We start from the raw sequence: 27,709 nt of genomic DNA, 5'->3' as shown, positions 1-27,709 counted from the left end.
CAGACCTCGTGCTGACTAGTCTCTTCTCTTTTTTCTTTCCTTTCTCTTTTTTTTTGTCATGTCTGTTTCTCTGTCAGTCAGTCTCAGTGAGACAAGAATTAGTAAACATAACCTTAAAACACTAACCACTAACCTAAATAGAAATTTTTAAGATAGCTTAGGCTTAATATAAATTACTTTTACTTTTGCTTGAACTTATCAAAATATTTTCCCTGAATATTCTTTTATTATGGACGTGAGGAAAGCGATCGCTGAACTAACGTCCCAACTTTCTGAAGTTAACTATGACTCGGAAGAAGACAACATTTTACTAACAGGTAATGAATGGATTAATATTTAAAATAGTATTTACACTTGTAATGCAAATTGTTAAGTGTTATTTATATTTATGCCTCTTAAATTATTTTTCGTATACATTTTATATTAGGTTTCTGCTATAGTTTTATTTGATCAGTTTGGCTCAGTTAATTTTAAATGATAATATGGAACAAGATAGGCTAACATTATAAAAACAGTGATAGCCTATGATTAATTAAGACGTCAATTTGAATTCATGTCCTTCTTTTCATGAGTTTATAAAAAGGTATAATTTTTGTAAATAGGCCTAAGTTTAGTGCCTCATTTGTCATTATCACAAACTAGAATCTGACCCAAAATAAACTTAACCTAGCCTAGCCTAAACGCTGCAGTGCATTGTCAATGAGTGGCGGGTGGCACTCTTCTTGAATAGATTAGACCCATTAAAATGACAGAAAATCAATAACTTAAGTTATTTACATTAATACTTATTTATAGCCTACCTCAAATGAAATATTTTAGTCTAATAACATATTAAATATTTATATTGAATGAAAATTTCATCCGATAGTAGGGCCTATATCACAGGTTCTCTGCCGATCTGTAACTTACCCAATCCCTCTTTGATAGCCTAACCCTAAACTTAATGATGTACAATTTTGTTTTTAAAGGAGCAAGCAGTAGCCTATTTATCACACACATTTCTTTTTTCTACAAAACATTATTAGCCTATCTCATTTGCCTTGTACTTTTTATGTTAAACTTTTCTTAACTGTTACTATTTTGTCAAACAACTACCGGTAGTCTCAATATAAGATTTTTTATAATTTATACTGCATACAAATCTTTATTGTACCGTACAGTATTATGAGGCTGCCAGAATAAAGATTTGTGACTGTCACATGCAGGATTAGAATATTAGCCTAATTTTTCTTTGGAAACAAAATTAAGTAGGCTAACATTGAAAAATTATATAGGCCTAATTTGATTGTAGGCCTATATTAAAATAGCCTTCATATATAAAAAGAAAAGCCGAGAGGAGAAATGATATATTTTTTTTTTTTATTCAAACAAAAGATGGTTCGGCAGCCATAAGTAACGTTAGGTTTGCTTCCTATTAATTTAGGGTAGGAACTTAGCCTACCAGTGTTTAAACATTTCTTATCATGTTATCTAACTTAGTCTTTGTTTTACCGTACTTAAAATGTCAAAAACGAAGACATGGTATCAAGGTAATATTACGGTTACTTAAAATCCTAGGCTCCAGAAAAGGTTAAAAATATTATAAATGGGCCTTGATTAAAAGTATTAAAGGATTTAGTATACGGTAATTTTTTAGATCAACATCTAGACTCGGCTGATGACGACTACAAACCCGATGGCAGTAATAAGAGCAAGTTAAGAAAAGCTACAGATATTCTAACATTACCTGAAAATATATACGGTGGTAAAAAGACTTCAAGGAAAAAGTTAGACTCTACCTCTGAGAAATCTGAATCTGAGGATGATTTGTAAGTAGGCTTCTTATCTCAAGTCCTTTAAAAATCAGCTTATTAATTCCATTTTCTACTCTATGGTGTCCTAGATTTGAGATACCTAATATATTTACTTGCATAGGTACTTGTGGAACCTAAGTCAATCATAAACTTTTTGTCATTGGGCTTACTTTCAAGTACGGTATTTTAGAAGTAAATTTGTCAGAATGATAATTTTATAATATCAAAAATTTGCTAATTTGATTGGTTCTGATATTAATTGCTATTTGTCATTGGGCTGTTAACTTAACGATGTATTCTAACAGCAGTTGTAGAAGTAATAAACATAGCCATATTCGGGGATTCCCTTTTAAAGTACAGTAGAACCTCTAGATTCCGAACCTCCATAATCCGAACGTCCACTAATTCGAACGCCTCATCGCTGAACTCTATACACAGTACAGTAGTTCTTTATTGTATACTGTATTTAATGTCCAGTACTGTATATTCACTATATTTACCACTACTGTATTTTAATATAAAATAGGTTACGTACCTTTACAACAACGAATATGAAATATTAAAATGTATAGCAGTCAATAACGGATACAATAGCAGTATTATCGACATTATTATACACAAACAAAAGAACAGAAAACCACTACAGAAAACCGATCAAAACTTTATTTCTATAGAATATGGCAACTGCTTACATTATACCTTAAAAAATGAACTAAAGAAACATAACATTACATTGGCCTCCAAAACTTCAAATAAACTAGAAAGCCGCCTAAATCCACGTACTTCGAAATCTACAGTTTCCAATAGCCTAGAGGACACTGGAGTATACAAATTAACCTGCAGCGACTGTCCAAAAATGTATATCGGACAAACAGGTCGTTCATTCAAAAAAAGGTTTAATGAACATCTACCCAAGCCTAAACTGCGAACACAACATTCTAAGTTCGCTGAACACCTGATGAATGACAACCACAACGTAAGCAGCTGTAGTGATAACCTGGGTATTTTACATAAATGCACCAAAGGCTCCTTAATGAATGTCCTTGAAAGCTATGAAATCTACAAAGCAACAAAAAGGTTTCCCCACGACATCCTGAATGAAAAGCTAAATTTTGGTCGTAACACAATATTTGATAGGATTGAGGACATTGATAACAAAGGCGCTCATAATCAGCTGTCCAACCCCCTCCAAGGTCAATGTCACCAGACCAGTGGCAGTCGGTAGTTGAGTCGTGTCCGTCGTGCGTGTAATGGCCGGCCGCGCGTCTTTCTGTATCTTAATGTATTTGTGCGTGTTAAATGTTATATTTGTGTACTTTGACGACGACATTATGTTCAAGTAATTTTATGTTTGACAAGGCTTGAAAATGAAACGTCAGTTTCGAAACTAGTCGCTGCTAAAAAGACTAACCTAGGATTGACGACGTAAAGGTACGGTACCTATTTTATATTGTCTTAAATCAATCCTGGAGGCAATGCTGAATAAATACTGTATTTTACTTTTTAAAGCATTTTTCATTTTTCCCGTAACAGTTACGATCCATTTTAGCCAAGTTTTAGCTATTTTTATGTAAAAACAACAATACCTATGTTCTGTAATCTGAACTATTCAATAGTTCGAACTACCCCCGGTCCCAATTAGTTCGGATTAAAGAGGTTTTCTACTGTACATGTAAAATGCCACTAGGTAAATACAGAAGGAAATAATATCATAGACGTAGCCAACCTTTTTTGTTGGTATTAACTTATGAATTTTTCCTGTCAAACCGTTTATCAAGAAATGGTACTCTCTCAAGGGAAAGGCAACCCATAACACTACAATACTCTTAATCTAATTTTGCATGCATAGTAAAAAACACTAGGCTTTCATAACAAAGATTGTTAATTTTTATAGTGATTTACCATTTAACTGAATTTAACTTTTAGAGCCAGTGAAGATGATTCTGATAGCGAGGATAATCAAGAGGAAGAAGAAGATGCCGATGAAAATAGTGATTATGAAGGGTCTGAAAAAAGTGAGAACGAGTTAGAATTAGAATCAAATGATGATGATGAAGAGAAAACTTTGCATAAAACTCCAAAATCTAAGAAACATCCTGTCATTGATTGCAATATTTATTCCACTGCTAGTAAAAACATCCCCAATGATGTAAAAAAGGGAGTGGCTATCAGAAATCAGTTAAGTAAGTAAAACTACTCTAATTAGGCCCTAGTTAAATCTGTCCCTTTAAGATAGTAAGGTGTAATCAAATGAAGATGACGATGATGATGAGATATACCTGTTTTCTTATGGGATTTAAGTTAAGTTATTGTTATCTGACCGTGAGTAGGTATATTTAAGAAATACCCCCGCCGCAGCAAACCTGCCGTCTAAGCGAATTTCCATTTGGCTGAATTGATTTTCAATCGATCTATTTAAATAACATTAGGTTTAACGAGTACCTAGGTTTGCTGCTACAAGGAATCTAATAAAGTGTGTGTTTTAAGTAAAATAATTATTGCTTAGTAGAAAATGAATATATTTGCCAAGTTTGATCAAAATATATCCATAAACAAGCAAACTACAACATTTTACAACATTCTCCATAAGAATAACATGGGAATTTTAAATTTACAATTTTTTTAGTTTTCTCCGTAACCAATAACCGTACAAAAACACTTTCGTATACTGAATTATTGGTTTTTTAAGCTCTTTAAGAAGGATTAGAGAAAAATTGGGAAATTTTGGGTTTTGAGGGTCAAAAGTGAGAAAAACCAATTTTTACCCCATAAAACCCCCCATAAAACCCTGTTCCCATGGTCCGATCATGCTGGATCGCGAACTCATTCAAGTTTATCCCGCCTTACACCTTCAAACCAAATTTCATCAAAATCGGATAAAAATTACTCAAGTTATCGTGTTCACGGACACATATATATATATACATATATAAAAATTTGAACGAATGGTGTTTTTGGCCTCCGGGGACATGAAAATGAAAAAGTAAATCGGTCCCGGGCTTAACTCTTACCATGAGACCTACGGTAATAGCTACTTCCCTATAGGGAAATTTGCTAAAAAGCAAGCGGCAGTGGCTTAGTGAGCCTGCGCCCGTTTCAGCGCCGTCCTTAGGGTGGAGCGAGTGGAGCGGCCGCTCCAGGCCCTGCGCCGGAGAAGGCCTCGCGCAGCGAGGCCTGCCCAGTGATGCCTGCCCGGCGATGCCTTACTATCGCTAGAAATAAGTTAATGTTTTGGAATGAAAATAAAAAAAATAAAGTAGCCTACAGACAGATACATGTGCCTAAAATATGTCTTATTTATTATGAATTAGCCTATATCAATTGTTGTATCGATTAAAAACCTACGAACGACATTTAAAACACAAAAGAATATCAAACAACGTTTGACAGCTCAGCGGCGATGACGGAACCCGAGCCTCGCGGCAGCCACCAAGCCACCCCGGTGAATGTGAGTGAGTCATACGCTTACTCTTACTGGTGCCATTAAAGTTATATTGTATGATTAATTAACTTCAATTTATTTAAAGATGTAAATGTTTACTGGATTAAATGGATAATCAGCGTGGATAAGACTGACTGTAAACTACTCGCATTTCACAATAAACATAAACCTATAACAATATTTGTCATTAAAGTAAAAAGTAATACTGTGAATCAATTACACTGTAATGATACTACCTCTTTTAATTTATTATTAAAAACTCATTGACAATTATAGGATTATAGGTAATATTTGTTTACCTTTAAACCCCCCATTACAGACCAACTGCCGAAAACACAATAAACTTATCTTGACAAAAAGTACATAAACAAGTTAGCCTAGCATTTATTATTTACAAAGTGACGGGACGACAATCCACAGTGAAGAGAAGTGTTCATTTTTTTATTATTTATTCTAAAGAACTTCGTGGACAATATTTATGATATCCACTTTGGAATTGGAAAAATAATATGTGCAATTAGCTATAATATTAACGGCCATTTACAGAGTGTAAAAGAAATGACGAATTTGCAAGTATCTCATTGACAATTATTTATGTAATATTTTTACCTTTAAAACACCCTTCACAGACCAACTGCCGAAAACACAATAAACCTAACTTGGCATAAAATAAATAAACAAGAAAGCCTATAAGCATTTACTATTAATTGTCGTCCCGCCACTTTGTTTAATTTACAAAGTGTTAATTCAATTCACAATCCACAGTAAAGGAGAAGTGTTAATTTTTTTTTATTAATGATTGTAAAGAATTTTGTGTGCAATATTTATGATATCCACTTTGGAATTGGAACAATAATATGTGTAATTAGCAATAATATTCACGCCCATTTTCAGAGTGTAAAATATTCATTTTTTTTCGTCAAAGTGCTTAAAATGACGACTTTACAAGTATAATTTTACAAAAATTTTTTTTTATGTCAGTAACGAAGCTGTTGCCTTATTCATTTAACTCTAATCGTCCACTCATCTCTTAAACTACACCTTAAATTGGTGTGTCGGAAAACCCCCTTTATCTCTCTTGCCCTACCAAAGTTGTTATGTTACACTTACCTAATATCGGCTAATCTCAATCTACATTTGGATAGCTATCTCGAGGAATATAACCTAGAACCTAATTTAAGTATTTTTCAGGTATTTGTGAAAATTTGTTAAAGTGCAGAATAAAGCTTCAGAAAGCCCTTTCAGCGAGCAACACCTTGCCTAGAAATGAAGAATTGTCTATAGACGACAAAGATAAACTCAACAGATGCAAAAGTAAAGTGCTTAATTTACTTGGAAAATTAAATGAAGTACAGGTAACCAAAAATTAAATATTATAGTCTACGTATATTGCCTAACATTTGACGGCCAATATTTGGCCAGACTATCAAGTTGTGTTTGAACTTTTAATGTTCGCTTATAATTGTTAACAGTATTACACGACCATTACGGGTTTCACCAGTAGCCTAACTATGTAATCCTTCTATATTCAAATCTAGTTGAAGACAATTAGGAGACTGGCAAAGCTGAGACTCAGATTTGGCCCTGAGAATGCCAAACTGTTTGATGGTTAGATTCTTTTTGACTGTTGCTATGTTGCTAATACAAGTATAATATCAACAGCAAATAATGATTTCTTTTAGTGATGGGCCGATTCCGATTCTCGATTCCAAAATACTCTCGATTCCGCCGGAATCGAATCGAGCATTCGATTCGAATCTCCGTGGGTTTGGGATCGATTCCGACTCTCTTCGATTCTTTGATAAAATTGGTTAAAATCAGCCATAAACGTCATATAAAGCAACAAAGAAACAAAATAAATCAGATTGCTAATGATTTGCTTGCAACTCTGAGCAAACAACAAGTCCTGGTCGTATCGTCACTAACTCAGCGAGACTAGAGCGAACGTATTGCAAAAATAATAGATGCGAACTCAATACAGAGGCTTAGTACAATGAGAAACAGTTAACAGATGGGAATTGGAGATTCGGGCAAACTGGACTGGAGCGAGTAAGCATTGCGTCACAGCTCACAAGACATACAAGGAAAAAGATGAGCATCGATTTAGATCAACCAGTGGTACCAAGGCTACTAACCACGAATACTAGAAAAATACCGGTATAGATCATAAACATAAACAAATGACATTTTTGGCCCAAAAATACACATTATTTCACATTGCTTAAATGGAACTGCCAAAACATATGTTCAATGCTATTCGGGCCAACAACGTCAGTTGTTTATGTTTATGATCCATACCGGTATTTTTCTAGTATTGGTGCTACTAACTGAATCATTGCATCGCTACAACGATGTTATCAGTAACCGATAACATCGTTGTGAAAACATCGATGTTTTTGGGAATAAGACATAGATTTTTTTCTTCAATTTTTCGTCTGGTCTCTGTACTCTCCAGTAACGGAAAGCATCGATATCTCAATACACTTGGTCAAAAACATCGATGTGAAAAACAACGAAAATCGATAGAAAAACATCGGTGATGTGAAAACATCTACTATCGATGCTCATCCCTAAACAGAGCTGAGCTACCATTCATTACCAAAGTATAACAAAACACTTCGTATTCGGTCCCGAAACGTCACTACTCAACGAGACTAGAGCGAGCGTCCTTTTTATATAGCCTAAAAGTGACTTGGGCTTGGGCTTGGAAATATAATTTTGTACAGTGAATTTGGAAGGTTTTAACAACCTATAAATGTTCAAGTGCGCGAAATTGTAAATAAACTTGTTTAGTGTTGCAATCAACGGGTAAATCTTCAAACACTGGGTATTTTAATGGCCGATAAGCAGAGTAGTTTTGCAGGTTCCGTTATTGTCTGCCAACAGTGGCAACACTGATAAAGTGAAAAATACTTAAATGATCCAGTACGGACGACATCAACAAATCGTACTGTTGTGAAATAGTAACTTCAACTTGTCAATTTGTAAGATCAACTTTAACCCCAAAAGTAAAACGTAGGCTATTGAGCTTGCCTTGTTTTTAGTTATCGTGATTGTTAGTTTGTATTATTGTTAGGTTTAACTTATTTGGACAAACAAAAATCATGTCTAGAAGGAAGAAAAGTGACGTTTGGGACTTTTTTACAAAGGAAAATGACGAAAGCGTTTTTGCTACCTGCAATATATGCAAAAAACGATTATCAAGAGGTGGTAAGTCACATACCACATCCAACTTGTTTAAACATATTAGGACTTTTCATGCTCTCGAATTTCAGCAAACACAGGAAAATGACCAGCTGTTAGGTTATGATGATGAAGATGTAGGCCTAGATCAACCTGATAGGCCTAGTAGTAGTCTTGGAGCTTCTAGGCCTACTTTGCCTACTTTTTCTACTTACTTTTGTTGTGAATCGTGTGATGATAATGAATGATTTTTTATCGTTCATACAAAAGTTATTTTATAGTATTCTATAGCTAGTATTTTACAATAACCTTGTAGGCCCTAAATATGTGTATTGAATGTGTGACATTCTAAATTCTACATATAGATAACATGCTTGATAAGCTTGTACTGATTTCACAATTTTAAACACATTCATAAAACATAATTGAATTTGGAATCGGAATCGAGTCCGGAATCGAGATTCGAATCTCAAATTTAAGAATCGGAATTGGAATCGGAATCGAGAAATTTTGGAATCGGCCCATCACTAATTTCTTTACTATTTTAAATCATAGAATGGGTGAAACCTACATTGTAAATAGTGTTTAAATACAGACTTGACACGAATCTTCGGAAGACCCATAGTTTAGTATGTTCTCTTTGATTACAAAACTTGCCACAACGTGGTATAGATGGGACGTATGCAAAGTCATGGAAAATGAATGTATTTTTTCTTTTCATTTTAGAAGCTAGCCTCTGGAATACCTTGAATATATTAAATTGGTGTAAATAATACCTGCTTCGTGGTTATCCTATTGTTGCTAGTGTTGCAACTAGTTTAGACTTTTTACAAAGTCATCTTAGGCGAAGGCGTCAAGGATGTCAAAGGGTGGTCACTTCATATGAAGGTCGTCATTACACATAAAGTACATAAAAACACGAACACGAATACGGACATAACTTGTAAAAACGGCACATTTAACACGATTAAACGAACAACGGTAACTGTTAAGGAATGATGTGACACGACCGGGATGGATGCAAGGTCTAGACTAAACACAATTTGCACTATCGGTACAGTTATTTCTTAACTTCACTGATTAAATTTTGTTCTCAGGTGGAACTATTGAAACAGTCTGCTGAATATAACTTCAAATCCAAAGATGTGTAAGTATAAGTATGAAATAGCTTGGCAATAGTTGAGTTTAGATATGTTGCTAGTGGTTAGCGTCTCAGATTTCGGTGTGGGAGGGACGGGTTTAATTTCTGGCAACCACAAAACTTTATTCTCAAGGTCTCTTGTAAAATGCCACTGGCGTGGAAAAAAAATTACCCAATGAATTCTTGTAAACTTTTTAGACATACCTATAATATAAATCCTTCCTAACTTATGTAGGCTATAAAAAAAATAACATTCACTTCAAATTTGGTATAAAAATTAACAGCGGTTTAACAGACATTGATTTATACATCACATTATTTTTTCAATTGCAAAAGTTCCCACAGAGATAGTAAGACTAGAAGTGTGACTCACTGGTCAGGCGCTGGGCTACCTATGCTTTAGTGCATTTGACTGGTTCTACCTCACTCTGTATTAGGATCAGTATGTTGAAGTATCTTCCATTTTCACAGAAATTCAGACGCTGATGATGAAATTCTGTCCGATGAATCTGAGATTGAAAATGGAGAAGAAAAAGAAGAAGAGGACAATGACGAGCAGCCAAGAAAAAAGCGCAAGTTAAATGACTACGCAACAGTTTTGCACACAACTTATAAAGACTTCATTCCATATAGAAACACTTCCATACAAAAATGGAACGACAAAACTAAAGTGTCTACTGGGAAAATGGCAAACTCCAACTTTTCTGCTTTTGACCAATCAACCCTGAAGCAAATTGAACAGATAATGGCTGACAAAAGCAGATTAATAAGAAGAACTCAAGTTAGAAGAAACAACACTAACAAGAATAATTCAGATGAAAACAAAACTGAGGTAAATATAATGAAGACAAATTAGTAATCTAATTATAACAATTTTCCCTCGTTCTTGGTTGTTATTATAGTTACCGTGGAACTCCAACTATCTGAATCCCCAATTATACGAATCGCTTACTGAAATAATTGAACAAACTTCAAACCACAGTAATAATAAGAATCGTTGCTAAAGAAGGAAAAACCCATGGTTGTGGTAAAATCCAAAACCTTTCTTGTAATCGTGTAGGTGTAGACATCATCGTCTCCCGGCGTCACGAAAACAATTCACATCATCATCTATTCCCAGGATTAAGGCAAAATCTTAAATATCTAATTTGGTCTTTTAGACATATTTTTCCCTCCCTCTATCACATAAAATCATAATTGTCTTCCATGATTGCAGCAAAAGTGTGAGTTTTTAATCACCAAATCTTCGAAGACACTTTTCTGCGATCATAACAGTAAAAGCTGGACTGTACTTGGCCTATTTTCTGTTAGACCGGAATATAGGTAAAAATCCAATTATCCTAATTTATTCGGATAATTGGAGGCCTACTGTACTGTAGTATCCATAATTAATTAATTTACTAAGATAAAGCTGCCTTAATTAACGCTTATGTAAATTAGAATGTGTATTTTTTTTAATTAACAACTACTGTCATGTTAACCAACTTATTTACTGAAAATAAATAAAGATATTGTAAGGTATTTTATGTATACTATCTATCCATATAAATCAATATCCAGAAGTAGGACAATAATATGTCTATTTTCCATTTTGAAATGTATCTTTCTTTGATCTGGCTTGTACTCACTGTTTATCATTGTTTTAAAAACTTTTCTTACATACAGGGTATTTATAAAAGAATGCCGGGATTTTAAATGGTAATTGTTTTGATACTATTCAAGGTAACTAAACGTTTTATACGTCAAACTGAAGCTAAAATAGCTAAGTTTTGTTTCCCGTGTAGTAAGGGAAGAAACTTTGACCTTGGCATGCGCAAAATAGGCGCGGGGTGGTAGGCCGCTATTGCGACTCACACGCCTGATGCCAGTCGCTAGTGCAATTTTTATGGCGCAACAGCCAGTCGCTAGTGCAATTTTTATGGCGCAACAGTGCAGAGTGTAATCTGTGGTTCCCAGATTTTTTATTGATTGCTAAATTAAACTAAATTTTTTATCTACTTGATGCTAAAGAAATTTGACGCTGGTTTAATGAGTTTCGTAGCGTTTTGAAAAGACATTCACCTGTCCGGCTACAAACAAGCGATGCCATAGCCAAATAAATTTGATAATTCTGCATCAGAAGCCCCAAAAAAACCGATTGCCCAAAGAAGGCTTCAGTTGAACATAGCTAATTCAACACTTCATGATATTATCTGTAAAAAATATTGTCTTTGTGCCTAAAAAGATTCAGTTAAGACATCATATAAACCCACCGATCGCCCTAAGCGACTTAGCCAGATTTACGCTAATATAAGATTGATGAAAATCTGAATTTTATTAAATTATTCCAAATTGTATCAAAAGTATGAGAAAAAAACTTTGTTCTTTTCCTTTCAATTTTATGTTTAAATGATTAGATTGTCTTGAACAGTCCCCGAACAATGCATTCATAAAATCCCGGCATTCTTTTATAAACTCCCTGTATATATATTCAGTATTTTAGAAAGCTATTTTTTAATTGCAGGAAATCCCTCTGGATCCAGAGATATTTGATGACACAGACTTTTATCACAAACTTCTTCGAGACTACATTGAGAAGAAATCTGTTGACGCTTCAAGTTCATCAAATACCGAAAGGTATTTAAAAGACTATTTATCAATCCTTGTTATTTTTGGATTCATTTTAGTATTTGAGTGCCCAAAAAAGTTCATAAATTCAAGCCTTATAAATCGACTACATATTATATAACTTTTTATTTGTAGGCCCTATTAAATTCACAAGAATTTCAGTAGGTAGTTGTACATATAGCAACCAAGCCTAAGCTCAGGCTTTCAGACCATGTAGCTTGTTTTTTCGTAAGTTTATCTGTAAAATTTATACAGTTTGTTTCACAAAATGAAGGTTTTTTTGCCTAAAAATTCTCGTTTTTGAAAATAAATATTATTTTGATTTAATATTGCTGATACGTAAACTTATTGCAATAACAAAATGATACTTAAAACTGGTTAATTTGCACAAAAATTACAAAAACGAAGGCAAAATTTAAAGTGACTGTATTAACAACCGAAGAAAAACAATTCACCTTGATTTGAGTTTAGTTAATAAGTTTTTAAAAATTATTTTGATAATTTTAATTCAGTCCATTAGTAGGAAATACATTTATGATAAGTTGTTGGGCATTTAAAACTCAACTGATTTGAAAAATTGTGATGTTCAAACTGACTTCCAGACAGCTGATTGAGTTGCAAAAATTGAGGAGTAAAATGAAGAGGACCGTGGATACCAAGTCTACAAAGGGGAGGAAGCTCAGATACGTCGTTCTGCCGAAACTTGTAAATTTTATGGCTCCCCGTCCATACAACACGTGGAATGAACTCGCTGAAACAGAACTGTACAACTCTTTGTTTGGAAAAATTAAACTATCATAGTTGAAGAAGTTTAATATAGTAATTATATTTCATCCTTTTTGAAATGACTAAATATGTGTGATATGACTAAAGAACTGAGCTGGTCTGTATTTTTTTAAACCACTCTTTTCATTCTTTTGTCTTCACTTTGAACAATGCACCTTAGTATATGATACATGACAGTGTTGTTTACTTAACCAATAAGTGGGAAAAAATCAAACAACACGCTCGGGAGTGGGTTCAGTTATGTAATAACAAATAAATAACTTAAAACAGCAACAATAAATTATGATAAAACATTTGACTAGTAGTTTTGAAATCAGGAGAAGATTTCACTGGGAGTATCTAGAGCTGTAAGTATATTTAGGTGTTACATGCCTTTGCTGGTTTTGTGTGAGCTGTGAATCTAAGTGTTGTTTATATTGGCCTTGGTCAGCTGATAGTTGTTCAGGTTGAAGTAGGGGATGAAATCCTCCTTCTTGTTGGGGTTGGGAATATGCCTGTTCTTGTTGGGCATAAACTTGTTGGGGCTGCGAATAGTCTTGTTCCTTCTGGGTCTGGAAAGAATCCTGTTCTTGTTGGGGTTTGGAATATGTTTGTTGTTGTTGATGGGTTTGGTAATAATCTTGTTGTTCTTGTTGGTTTTGGGAATTATCTTGTTGGGATTCAGAATAATCTTGTTGTTCTTGTTTTATTGGGGAATAAACTTGATTCTGTTGATGGAGCTGGGAGTAAAATTGTTGCTTTTTTGAGGACTGGGAAGTAAATTGATGTTCTTGTTGGATTTGGGAATGATCTTGGGGTTTCAGTTGTATTTTTTGCTCTACATACTGGGGACTAATTTGTTTCTTCTGTAGGGGCTGGAAGTTAGCTTGTTTTTCTTGTTTCGATGTTGAGTAAACTGGCTCTTCGTTAAATGAGGGAAACATGTCTTCTTGTTTGGTTTCAGGATAAAACTGTTGATTTTGTTGAGCATTCGAGTAACCTTGTTCTTGTTTCAATGGTAATGACATTGGCTCTTTCTGGGATTCAAAATAATCTAGTTGATTGTGTTTAGGCCAGTCATCTTGTTGGTCTTGTTTTGGGTAAATTGGTTCTTGTTTGGGTTGTTGATTTTGTTGAGGCTGGGGATAAATCTGATGTTCTTGTTCAGACTGGCTATAAAACTGTTGCTCTTGTTGGGGTTGCAGTTGTACTTGTTGCTCTGGTTTCAATTCTGAATCATGGTGTTTCTTTTTTTGGAACGAGGAATTTTGTGGTTTGCGCTTTTGTTGGGGCTTAGGATAAATCTGTTGATTTTCTTCAAGCGGAAAATTATTTGGTTGCTTGGGTTTTAATGGGGAGTAAATTTGTTGTTGTTGAGGTTCAGAGTAAAGTTTTTGATATGGTGGGGGCTGGGAGTAGGTTTGTTGATCTGGTTTGGACTGAAAATGCTTATTTTTTTGTAACGGTGTATGAATTTGTTGTTCTTGTTGAACCTCAGGGTAAACTTGTTGATTCTGTTGGAGCTGAGCGTAGGTTTGTTGACCTTGCTGTAAGGGGGAGATTACTTGTTGATTTGGCGTATAATATGGTTTGTCTTTTTGTAACTGAGAATAGACTTGTTGTTTTTGTCGGGACTGGGAATAAATTTGTTGCCATTGTTGTAATTGTGAATAGTCTTGGGGTTCTAGTAACTGTGTTGACAATTGTGGAGTTTGTTGATGCAAATTTTCTTCTTGCTCTTCATGCACAGGTGTTTCAAAACCCTTTGTGGGCTGAAAACCATTCTCAGACTTAACATTCTCGAATGTACGTTTATATTGAGAGGGCTGTGTGTATTGAGTTTGTTCAAGATTTTCTTGTTGGTCATGCTGAGAGTGTTCATATTCTGGTTGTTCCTCTTCTGGTTGCTCATATGAAACTTGTTTATAATTCTCTGGCTTCTGGGGTAGTATGTGTGTAATAGGTTCTGTATGAACCACTGCAACAAATCCTTTGTTCTTATCTGAGGTGTAATGGACAATTCTTCGAGCCCCTGTAGGTTCCACAACTTCGTACTTTCCTTGAACCGAGTCACCGTCTCGCTCCTCATTGTGGCTTTTGAAATCACCTGTGTTTGGATCGTGAACTTTGTACTCATAATTGTACTTGGGGTGAGAGTCATGGTAATCTATGTGGTGCTTGCCCCTGTGGCGGCCGACTTTATTGGGTCGATTCTCCACAATTTTACTATCTAGACCTTGAGATTGGGTATGTTCTGGTTCAGTGTAATGCTGAGGATGTTTTTGAACCGGAGCATACTTCTTACGCTGAAAGTGTCTGTGGTTCTCTACTCTTCCAAAATTTTCAATTCGTTTCCGTTGGTTTTTTCTCATTTTTCGACGAGGAGCTGGATACCTTGGGTGTTTCCGAAGCCCGAACCCTCCTGCGTAGGGTGTTCGTTCTCCAGATCCTACTGCAGCTTGATTTTTTGGAGGTAGAAATGAATCTGATTGTGCAGGGTAGTTATAAAACTCGTTTTGAGTTTTAAAATCTTGGTAGTTGGGTGTTTCATCTTGTTCTACCTCTTCTGGATAAGTGAATGCTTCTGCTTGTAAGGTTGGCTGTAATGGTGGACCTGCCTGTTGCCTATGTCCTGGCGATGGTGGATAAGCCGGCTGATTTGCGTATGCCTCGTATCTCTCCTCTTCTTGCTCTGCAGTGGGATGATAACTCTTCTGGATGGGTTTGAAGCCATTTTGGTAATTTGTATAGCCATAGGAAATGGAGACTGATGTAAGCAAAATGGCGAAGAAGAGCTGTAAAAATTAAAATAAGTTTTACTGTCGATTCATGAATTTCTCCTCATAGTATAGTGAGTATTCATAATTTAACCTTTGCGGTCGAATTTTGTTTTTATTTGTTCAGTGAGTATAGGTCGCCATTAGAGCAGTAATGGCGTGCGGCGACCTATACTCGCCATTCAACCGCAAAGGGTTAATAGTTTTTTGAAAAAGGGTTCATGTAGTGTGACAAATTTTGGTTATACTCAAAAAATGTGTATGTGGTCATTAATGTAGCAAATAAAAATGTTTTGTAGTCCTCGATAATTCACTTATGCCCATGAATGCATTTAAATGCAGATGAGAGCACCCCAAATTTCTTTTGCTGACACATAATAAGGAATGCCACAATGAATAAACAGCTGTGATTGTAACATCAATTAAATTATGCAATTTTAGTCGACACAAGTGAACCCGTGCGGTTCAACACGCCACAAAATAACATATTTATGAATTTAGAAAACAAATTGATTGTTGTATATATTGACTCTATCTCAAAAATAAAATACAGTAATAAAGCCTTAGAAGGGAAGCAGTCCAGCAATTTCCTAGCTGTATATGTCTTATATTTAGTAAGTTTATTAAGTTTTCAAGTATGTTATAGTTATTTTTTAAGATTTTAAAACTCATTTAATAAAACATTTTGTTATAAAATAGCTACTTCCCTATAGGGAAATTCGCTAAAAAAATATGTAGCATATTTGAAGGACGTAAAAATGCTGCTTGAAGATAGCCAATAGTGTTTAAAACTAAACACTAAAAACAATACTTTAATTTCTTACTAAACTATTAACATTTTACAACAAAACACTTTTTTACCCACCTGTGGCAGCAAACCTAAGTACTCGTTAAACTAATTCTATTTAAATAGGGAATAAATGTGATGTTTTTAAGGAGATATTTTAGTGTAAATCCAATCAGGCAAATGGAAATTCGCTTAGTCTGCAGGTTTGCTGTGGTTAGGGTATTTAGATATTCATTTTAAACACCAAAAACAAAATGACAGATTCCTCGGAACACATTTGGAAATAAAAATGGTTTCCTTGATTTTGGTTTCGAAAATTTTTGGCAGTAATTTATTGGACTTCCTGCATGTGTAAAAACTTATATGTCCACAATAATAAATAAGCAAGGTTAGTAACAAAGAATTTCTTTAAAATTTGTCTTAAAACTTAATGAACACATGAGTTACAAGAAAATTTGTTTCACAGTTTGACCTACAGACAGTGACTTAATCAGTTAAATTCATACCGGTAATTGGCATAATGGACACCAGACCGATCCCTAATAAACACCAATAAAAATACAATGTCATGGATAAACACTAATTAAGTATTGAAAAATAATTGTTTTTCAGTTAGTTTTACTAAAGATTTTCCTGACAACTAAACAGCCTCTCGATCCCTTACCCCAAAAAGATATAAGAAGGTATATTCAAAGTATGCCTTACATGTATTCCTTATGGATGTAGGATCTCTATGAAAAATACATCCACCACTTAATTTCCATTTAAATTACTGAACACTTTAGATCATCGCCATGTTTAAATCCATACAATAAATATGTAAGTTATAGTAATGCTAATTTTAAAGAGAATTTAAAAAATCAAAAAGTTAATTTTTAATATTTTGGAATTACTGTACATTGTGTAGTTTTTAGTGTTTTAAAATCTCCAAACAATTTGTGTCAAGGTTATAGAACTGGTAGATTAGAACAAAATAAATTAATATTCTGACACATAAACCCCATACAATTAACACTCATACCAACTATACTTATCTGTGAAAGGAAACAAATTAAGAGAAAAATGTTTTCTACTCACATAACAGTCCATCTTGTACTGATGTAGATCTCACTATAATGACTCCTAGTGGACATGGAGGGTATTTATACCAGGCCACGGTTCGTGACTTCACTTATACTTTCTCGTAGGAGGGGCTCAACTTCTAATTGGAAAACTGATCCAATTTAAATATCACAGCATTAATGTCCGGAAAATGCAACTCTTCCTTTCTTAAACATCATTAACCACTTCACTCTTCAATGTTTAGTGGTTGCATGCCTCTTGACATGCATTTAGGTTTACTAATGTAACAATAGTTAGGATCATGAAAACTATGTGTTTTAGAAAATACAACTCCTTGCTATATGTTTTTTTACACTGTGGCGTTTGAACATTTGAGAGGAAATGGTGAAAACTAGAGCCCAATACTGTTTATCGTTGTAGGATCATGGACTTTACAAACAACATTAATTAATTTCATTGTGAGAAAACTCACTGGACTGGAATTAAGTTTTAAATGTATTAAACAAGCTGTTACCCACAGGCTTCACCCCGTTTGACTTCATTAGTATTAATAAAACTATTGATTGGTTAAATTAAGCTGAAATAAACTAACATTAGGTATATTGAAAGTCCCCTTTAGGAAGGAATTACGACCTTAAAGGGCAATTTATGAATAGATAGTGTTGCGCAAGGTTTCTCGTCATGACGAACATTTTAAGAATATGGTTTATGGGGGTGTGACTTGTAGTTTTCTCAAAAGTTCATGGCTACTTTGGGCTTTATATATGGATATCAGGATGAAGGTAGGTTTCCCCAAGAGGTGTGACAGCTTAGTAGTTTCAATATACTGCATTGATAGTTGTACTGTTCTACAGGAACAAAACTATTTCCCCTAGTCATATGATAAGATTTAATAGGTTACTGTTGAGATAAGGAACCAATTTGCAATGTTATATTTTCTACACTTACTATATGATTTACAAAACTGTGTGTTTTTGTAAAGCTGGAATAATTTAATGAAATGCGTTAGTGAACCAGAAAATATTTTAGCATATTTATCCAATATATTGGAAATTATTTAGTTTGATTGCCATGGAAAGGAATGAGTGGACCTCCTAAAAAAAATTCAGTAGAATTTTAGCTACTCAATAAGTCTAATTTAGTCACCAACTTTAGGTGAGAAATAAATGTATTGTAATTCCAATACTAGTACCAGAAATGTTTATATTCCAGAAAATCTGTAAAACCTATCATGCGCTTAAGAGTTGAAAAATAAATAAAAACTGTGAAATTAATGGTGGTACATTTTAGTAGCTTAAGATTTCATGAATGTAGAAAGTGATTGGAACTCGCTTCAGCATTTTGATTTGAAAATTAAATTGAGTTAAGCCGACTAAGAGTGAAACGAAGGAACAATTGTAATGTGATCAACATCACAGCAGTTGGCAGTCTGGCTAATGTAATCAACATCAGTGTGGACATTTGGAGCTAAATTAAAGTCTTGCGTTAGTAAAAATACAGATTAGACATTCAGTAAGATAAAAAAGTGCATTTGGAAACCAGTTTTATTATTGTTTTCTGGTACTTTGGTTCATACAGACTACCAACATATATGAAGCATTTCAAACTAAAGCTCTTAAAAAGTGTAAGTTTTATTCACATCTAGTCCAGAAGACCATGATCCACAGTCTATGCTATTCATTATTCATTACCTCTATTATTGTTGGCATAGTCACAGAGAGAAGGGAGGTAGGATAGAAAACATTCAATTAAGTCACATCACATAAGTGGTGTTTAGGCAAAGTTCAACACCACCCCCTCGACTTCATGTCCTATAACAATCACGTTCCCTATCTGATAGGAATTTCCGCTCAGTGCTTGCCGTTCAGACTCTTCCTCGCTCCTCACAAGTATAGTTCCGCCACAACATACAAGAGCTGAAAGTGCACGGTTGTCGCATAAGTGTGGTTCTTCTGTACCTTAGCCTTGTATCAGAGGAGGCCATGCTATTGGTCATTATAGTGTCAATGCAGTGTATCACACATCCCATCAGTAAGGGCCAGAGGACAAAAGAGGGATATGAAGATTCTCTATAAGGAAGCAGATGTAAAAGTGAAGAGAAGTGCAAGGACTGACAAACGAAAATGGATGCGAGAGCTGGTGGAGAAGGCTGAAGAGGCATCTAGGAAAGTAGATATGAAAGAACCTATACCCAACCCAAGAACCTATACCCAACCCAAGAACCTATACCCAACCCAAGAACCTATACCCCAAAGAACCTAAAAAAGAATTTTGTTGTTTTGTTCTTCTCATAAGCACAGCAGATAAGTTTTCAGCGAATATCGTTCCTTGAATGTGGGTTGTGTTGAACAGCATTTTGCAGCTTGTTTAAAGAGAACATGTTGGAAATGTATTTTCAGAGTGTGCTAATATTAAATTTATTTCCCATTTAGCTTTTCATTCTAAGAGCGTTTGATGGGGATATAAAAGCTATAGCCAATTTTACAATGATTCAGTGGCGTCATTTCACCAAATCCTTGGGGGGGGGGGGGCAAACACTGGGGGATAAGGAATACCCCCAGCAAACAATATATTTTATTTGCAGTTTTGAAACTAAAAAAAGGGGGGTTTAAGCTTATTTTAATTGTCAAAAGCACTTCGAATGAAAACAAAATTATGAGTGAAATTTATTTAGATTTAGGTAGAAAATTAATGAAACTAACAATTATTGACAACAGACAGAATAATAATAATATGTTGCTAAGTTAGTCATCTAAGAAACGTGATCAATAGTTTCATGGTGTATTATTTTTGTTATTAGATTTATGATCAAATTCTTTTGTACAACATTTAGACCTATGGCAATGAATAGCATTGTATTCATAGCCTATAGTTTATAACAGTGTAATTTGGTTTTTAAATAAAACACAAGTATTTAATACTTAAAAGCAATTACAATTTTACTATCAATAAAATTATTTGACGCAATTATAATTGAATGTGCTACTGAGACACTAAAAAATATTTTTGTTTCAAATTACTGTAGAAGAATAGGCAAGATTTTTGTCTGCCGTGCTTTTTAGGATTTGACAGGAGAAAATATTTGTATATTAGCTAGTACAGCATATTTTTTTTCTCTAGCCCAACCCCCCCCCCCCAAATGACGCCCCTGCAATGATTGCCTTTCAAATTAAAAGTATTAACAAGTTGTTAAAAGGCAAAATTGAATTTACAACAGCTCACTTAGGGAGGAGCAACTGGACTAGATGCTCAAAAACGAAATCTTGAAGATAAGAGTAATTTAATTTTGACTTCACAGTAGTGTAAAGCATCTAGTCAACTGTTTTATAAAACTAGTGCACCTGTTGCTTGAATTCAAGCAATTGCAAAGTATTCTAGTCGTTATTTCAAAACGAAAAACAGTCATAATTTCCGATTACTTAAAAGAGTCAACTCAAAAATAATGTAATCAATCACTCCACTACCACAGTTATCAAAACTGAAATTGAACTCACTCTGAAAACGAACGGTCACTCCACTCCAGTTATCGAAACTGAAAACGTACACTTTTGTGTGTATCGTGTATCATACGTGTTTACTATGAACAGCTGTAATCAATACAAATTATTATTCGTCTGTTAAATATAAACAAAATCTTTTCTTCATTAGAAATACGTTGGAATTTTGATGGCCTCTGGGGCAAAGCCCGAGGACTTTAATTACAGGAATTGGTGAAAGGGGGCGTCTACATAAAACTACTTAATTTTACCCATTGTTTTTAACAATCCGTCCATTATTAACGGAGGAGCAGTGTTTTGTAGAAATTGCCTTCACGTATTATATATAAGGATTCTGCCTATTAAACGTTTTTTGCATTGAATATGTTGATGAATACAATATTTCCAAGCTCTATTATATTACAAACAGATGTTAACTAGGTGGCGTTCGCAGATGCATCCACAAAATTGAGCGGAGTCATCAAGGGGTCGTATTATATTGTTTTTGTCATAATGCAGTAAAAACAGTCGTCATTGGTGCATGCGTTGCGGGTCTAAAGTAGCATTTTTACTCTTTAGGGAATAAAATTCGTTTTTAGCCTCTATGGAGTAAAACTCAGCTGTTGTCAACTTAGTTGTAAATTTCTATTGTAAACGATTGAATAAGTACCAAAATATGTAACGATTCGTGCTTCATAATCATTTTAACCTACAGTCTACAGTCTCTTCCCATAGCATTTTAGCATTGCAGATACATTAATCCATTCCCACACTCAACACTGCCCACCTTTACTACTTCCTTCACCCTCCCCTACGTCGTGGAGCTGTTTCCCTCTCTTCCCATAGCATTTTAGGATTGCAGATACACTAATTTAATTGCCAAAGACAGTTCCCACACTCTGCACTGCAAGCTTTACTACTTCCTTTACCATTTCCTACGTCATAGACCTGTTTCCTTCCCTTCTCATAGCATTTAAGTATTAGATACATTTATCTAACTGCCCAAAAGGTTCCCTCACTCTGCACTGCAAGCTTTACTACTTCCTTTACCATTTCCTACGTCATAGACCTGTTTCCTTCCCTTCTCATAGCATTTAAGTATTAGATACATTTATCTAACTGCCCAAAAGGTTCCCACACTCTGCACTGCAAGCTTTACTACTTCCTTTACCATTTCCTACGTCATAGACCTGTTTCCTTCCCTTCTCATAGCATTTAAGTATTAGATACATTTATCTAACTGCCCAAAAGGTTCCCACACTCTGCACTGCAAGCTTTACTACTTCCTTTACCATTTCCTATGTCATAGACCTGTTTCCTTCCCTTCTCATAGCATTTAAGTATTAGATACATTTATCTAACTGCCCAAAAGGTTCCCTCACTCTGCACTGCCAGCCTTTACTACTTCCTTCACAACTTCCTACGTCGTGGGGCCTGTTTCCTTCCCTTCTCATAGCATTTTGGGATTGAAGATACATTAATCTAACTGCCACAGACGTTTCTCACAATATGTTCATACATTACTACTTCCTAAGCCACTTCCTACATCGTGGACCTGTTTTCATAACTTTCCATAGCATTTTAGTATTTTAGATACGCTAATCTAATTGCCACAAACATTGCCCGCACTCCGCACTGCTAGCCTTTACTACTTCTTTCACCATTGTATATGTCGTGGACATTCTTCCATCCCTTCTCATAGCATTTCACCATTGCAGATACATTAATCTAACTGCTACAAACGGTTTCCAGTTTCCAAACTCCACACTGCTCACCTTACTACTTCCTTCACCTCTTCTTACGTCGCAGAACTGTTTCCCTCTCTTCCCATAGAATTTTAAAAATGTAGATACCAAGATACCTTAATCTAATCGTCATAAACAGTTCCCACACTCCGAAAAACTCGCCTTTACTGCTTCCTTCATCACTTCCTACGTCACGGACCTGTTTACCTCCCTTCCCTTAGCATTATTGGAATGCAAATACCTTAATCTATTGGTCATAAACAGATCCCACACTCCGGACAGCTCGCCTTGACTACTTCGTTCACTACTTCGTACATCGCGGACCTGTTTTCCTCCCGTCCCATAGCATTTTAGGATTGTAGATACCCTAATCTAATAGTCATAAACAGTTTCCACACTCCGGACAGCTCGCCTTGACTATTTCCTTCACCATTTCCTACGTCGCAGACCTGTTTTCCTCCCTTCCCATAGCATTTTAGGATTGCAAATATCTTGTTCTAATGGTCATTAAACAGATCCCATACCCCGAACAGCTTGCCTTTACTACTACCTTCACCACTTCCTACGTCGCGGACCTGTTTCCTTCCCTTCCAATAGCATTTTAGGATTGCAGATACCTTAATCTAATTGTCATAAACAGTTCCCACTCTCCGGACTCCGGAGAGCTCGCCTTGACTACTTCCTTCACCACTTCCTACGTCGCGGACCCGTTTTCCTCCCTTCCCATAAAATTTTAGGAATGTAGATACCTAAATCTAATCGTCATAAACAGTTTCCACGCTCCGGACAGCTCACCTTGACTACTTCCTTCACCACTGCCTACGTCGCGGACCCGTTTTCCTCCCTTCCCATAGAATTTTAGGAATGCAGATACCTTAATCTAATCGTCATTAATAGTTCCCACACTCCGGACAGCTCGCCTTGACTACTTCCTTCACCACTTTGTACATCGCGGACCTGTTTTCCTTCCGTCCCATAGCATTTTAGGATTGTAGATACCTTAATCTAATAGTCATCAACCGTTTCCACACTCCGGACAGCTCGCCTTGACTATTTCCTTCACAACTTCCTACGTCGCGGACCTATTTTCCTCCCTTCCCATAGCATTTTTGGAATGCAGATACCTTAATCTAATCGTCATTAATAGTTCCCCCACTCTGGACAGCTCGCCTTGACTACTTCCTTCACCACTTCCTACGTCGCGGACCTGTTTTCCTCCCTTCCCATAGCATTTTATAATTGCAAATACCTTAATCTAATGGTCATAAACAGATCCCATACCCCGAACAGCTCGCCTTTACTACTTCCTTCACCACTTCCTACGTCGCGGGCCTATTTCCTTCCCTTCCAATAGTATTTTAGGATTGCAGATACCTTAATCTAATTGTCATATACAGTTCCCACACTCCAGACAGCTCGCCTTCACTACTTCCTTCACTACTTCCTACGTCGCGGACCCGTTTTCCTCCCTTCCCATAGAATTTTAGGAATGCAGATACCTAAATCTAATCGTCATAAACAGTTCCCATGCTCTGGACAGCTCGCCTTGACTACTTCCTACGTCGCGGACCCATTTTCCTCCCTTCCTATAGAATTTTAGGAATGTAGATACCTTAATCTAATAGTCATCAACCGTTTTCACACTCCGGACAGCTTGCATTGACTATTTCCTTCACCACTTCCTACGTCGCGGACCTGTTTTCCTCCCTATCCATAGCATTTTATGATTGCAAATACCTTAATCTAATGGTCATAAACAGATCCCATACTCCGAACAGCTCGCCTTTACTTCTTCCTTCACCACTTCCTACGTCGCGGACCCGTTTTCATCCCTTCCCATTGAATTTTAGGAATGCAGATACCTTAATCTAATTGTCATAAACAGTTCCCACTCTCCGGAGAGCTCGCCTTGACTACTTCCTTCACCACTTCCTACGTCGCCGACCCGTTTTTCTCCCTTCCCATAGAATTTTAGAAATGCAGATACCTAAATCTAATCGTCATAAACAGTTTCCACACTCCGGACAGCTCGCCTTGACTACTTCCTTCACCACTGCCTACGTCGCGGACCCGTTTTCCTCCCTTCCAATAGAATTTTAGGGGAGCAGATACCTTAATCTAATCGTCATTAATAATTCCCACACTCCGGACAGCTCGCCTTGACGTATTCCTTCCGTCCCATAGCATTTTAGGATTGTAGATACCTTAATCTTATATTCAACAACCGTTTCCACACTCCGGACAGCTCGCCTTGACTATTTCCTTCACCACTTCCTACGTCGCGGACCTATTTTCCTCCCTTCCCATAGCATTTTATAATTGCAAATACCTTAATCTACATCACATGGTCATAAACAGATCCCATACCTCGAACAGCTCGCTTTTACTACTTCCTTCACCACTTCCTACGTCGCGGGCCTGTTTCCTTCCCTTCCAATAGTATTTTAGGATTGCAGATACCTTAATCTAATTGTCATATACAGTTCCCACACTCCGGACAGCTCGCCTTGACTACTTCCTTCACTACTTCCTACGTCGCGGACCCGTTTTCCTCCCTTCCCATAGAATTTTAGGAATGCAGATACCTAAATCTAATCGTCATAAACAGTTCCCACACTCTGGACAGTTCTCCTTGACTACTTCCTTCACCAATTCCTACGTCGCGGACCCATTTTCCTCCCTTCCTATAGAATTTTAGGAATGCAGATACCTTAATCTAATCGTCAGAAACAGTTCCCACACTCCAGACTGCTCACCTTTACTACTTCCTTCACCACTTCCTACGTCACGGACCTCAAGCTAGTGTCGTCATTTGATTATATTTTTGATCCATACCACCGTTTATGTTCTAATATCTGTGGAATAATGCTATCAGCTATTTATTTATCTACTGTATTCAAAAGTTAACAGCTGATCATATGTCTTTGTTTATGTGTCAAATACTGCTTCCATAAGGATTACATTGAAACTTTGAGACCCAGAGGGGCGGATTCCTGAGAGCCTTTTTTAACGCCATATAGATGTTGGCACTCACCGATATGGTCTTTATCACCATGCAAAATTTGAAAACGATTGATTCAGCCGTCTAGGAGGAGTTTGCGTATTACGAAATGCATAAAAGTCGACGTATAAGAGCTTCGCTCGCTCCGCTCAAAAATATTAGATTAATTACATACCCTTTCCGCAGCAAGCCTGGAGACTAAGCAAATTTCCAATTGGGCTGGATTTCAACTAAAATATTCTCTTAAAATTGTCAGATTTATGTGCTATTTAAATAACATTAATTTTAGAGTTGCTACAGGGAAGGTATTGAGGTTTTTTTATTGAAATGTTGATAACTTAGAATGAAATAATAAAAAATCGCCAAATTTGATTAAAATATATCCATAAACAAGCAAACTACAACAGTTTTTTCTCCATAAGAATAACATAGGAATTTGTAATCTACAACTTTTTTGAATCATCTCCATAACCGTTAGGCATACAACGCTTCAATATACAAAATTATTTCCTTTTTTTAAGCCCTGCAAAATGGCTTGGAAAGAAATTGTAAAATTTTGTGTTTTTGGTGTCAAAAATGGTAAAAACAAATTTTTGTCCCATAAAACCCCCCATAAACCCCCATTCCCATAGCCCGATGATGCTGGTTCGCGAACTCATTCAAGTTTATCCTGCCTTACACCTTCAAGCCAAATTTCATCAAAATCGGATCATTTTTGCTTGAGTTATCATGCTAATGGACATATATATATATATATATATATATGAATATAAGCGGAGGGTTTTTGGCCTCTATGGGGACCTCAAAATAAAAAAGTAAATTGGTCCCGGGTCTAGATCTTACCGCGAGACCTACAGTTATGGCTAATTCCTTAAATGGAAAATTCGCTAATAAAAACTACCGGTACTATAATTGAGCGGAGCGAGCGAAGCGAGCGAAGCTCTTTGGGATCAACTTCAATGCAAACAATATAACACCATCACTCAATAACGGCTGAACACATTTCAGCCAAACTTAACTAGATTACTTAGACTAATAATGAGATGGTTTGTAAACAAACAAATTTCAATTAGATAATGCTAATGCAATTTAAAACGAACTTAAAATTTCAAATTTTTAACATTAGGCTTATGGGACTAAAGTAGTTATGACAGTTTTTTTGTTTACAAGAAAAATGTAAACAAGAGAATCATAAGGTATTTCTGAACTTTCTATACTTTTCTTTTAAACGTTTTTAAACCATTCCTATGATTTTAATAAACGAGAAAATGCCGTTAAAACATTTTTTTTAGGCGCGGAATTCACTGAAAATCGAGAAAATATACGGAACTACTTTCTCAATGCGCGGAGCATAAATAAACAAGGAGCGGAGGGATACGGACCGGTGGCTACTTTCTTGGGAACCTATTTGTGTTTCCAGCTGATTAGAAACAGCCAATGTTAGAAATCAGGATTTAATAAGCGATATATAACCGCATCGAATTGGTATTTAATCCGATAATACCTCATAGGTTATATTATGTTGAATTACATCGACGGTACAGTAAGTTATTACACTTATTGATAAAACGCAGATTGAACACTGATCTAATTTAGGCATGTGGGGAGGTAGGTCGGGGTATATGAGTATTCGTGACTTTTGAAGTAAGGTTAGATTAGGAAGGTAAAGTGTAGGTTATAGGTAGGTGATCGGGTTGTTTATTTGTGTTGCACCATATAATTTTTATCTTTTGGAATGAAATAGTTGGTTAAGGTTAAACGGGGAAACGATTTCAAAAATTTAACAAACCATCCACAGTATTCTAGCTTTGACTTTATATAAAGTTAATGATTCTAGCAAATTATTACATACTGACCAAAAGAAAAGAGAACATTTGGATTTGGACCTTTGACCATAGCAAAACTAACATATAATTTATGGAATGTGAAA

The 27,709-nt window shown here is 35.7% G+C and overlaps 2 protein-coding genes across 2 annotated transcripts; one reads left to right on the top strand and one right to left on the bottom strand.

Moving 5' to 3' along the window:
• Window positions 1-76: 76 nt before the first annotated feature.
• LOC128989764 (protein AATF-like) lies at window positions 77-12,981 on the top strand. The gene is made up of 8 exons (XM_054411802.1): window positions 77-317; window positions 1,637-1,808; window positions 3,720-3,976; window positions 6,427-6,590; window positions 9,516-9,565; window positions 10,031-10,391; window positions 12,063-12,175; window positions 12,769-12,981. The coding sequence occupies exons 1-8, from the start codon at window positions 230-232 to the stop codon at window positions 12,965-12,967; spliced, it is 1,404 nt and encodes a 467-aa protein (XP_054267777.1). The 5' UTR covers window positions 77-229; the 3' UTR covers window positions 12,968-12,981.
• Window positions 12,982-13,352: 371 nt separating this feature from the next.
• Window positions 13,353-17,584, bottom strand: LOC128989462 (putative mediator of RNA polymerase II transcription subunit 26). Its single transcript, XM_054411356.1, has 3 exons — window positions 17,573-17,584; window positions 13,778-15,726; window positions 13,353-13,503 (listed from the first exon to the last, which is right to left on the bottom strand). The coding sequence occupies exons 1-3, from the start codon at window positions 17,582-17,584 to the stop codon at window positions 13,353-13,355; spliced, it is 2,112 nt and encodes a 703-aa protein (XP_054267331.1).
• Between the last annotated feature and the right edge of the window lie 10,125 nt (window positions 17,585-27,709).

This window comes from Macrosteles quadrilineatus, unplaced genomic scaffold (assembly GCF_028750875.1).
Source record: "Macrosteles quadrilineatus isolate MER2022 unplaced genomic scaffold, UCM_ALF_1.0 Scaffold_3__2_contigs__length_128488019, whole genome shotgun sequence".
Classification (NCBI taxonomy): Eukaryota; Metazoa; Arthropoda; class Insecta; order Hemiptera; family Cicadellidae; genus Macrosteles; species Macrosteles quadrilineatus.
This window is presented reverse-complemented; position numbering and strand designations above follow the sequence as displayed.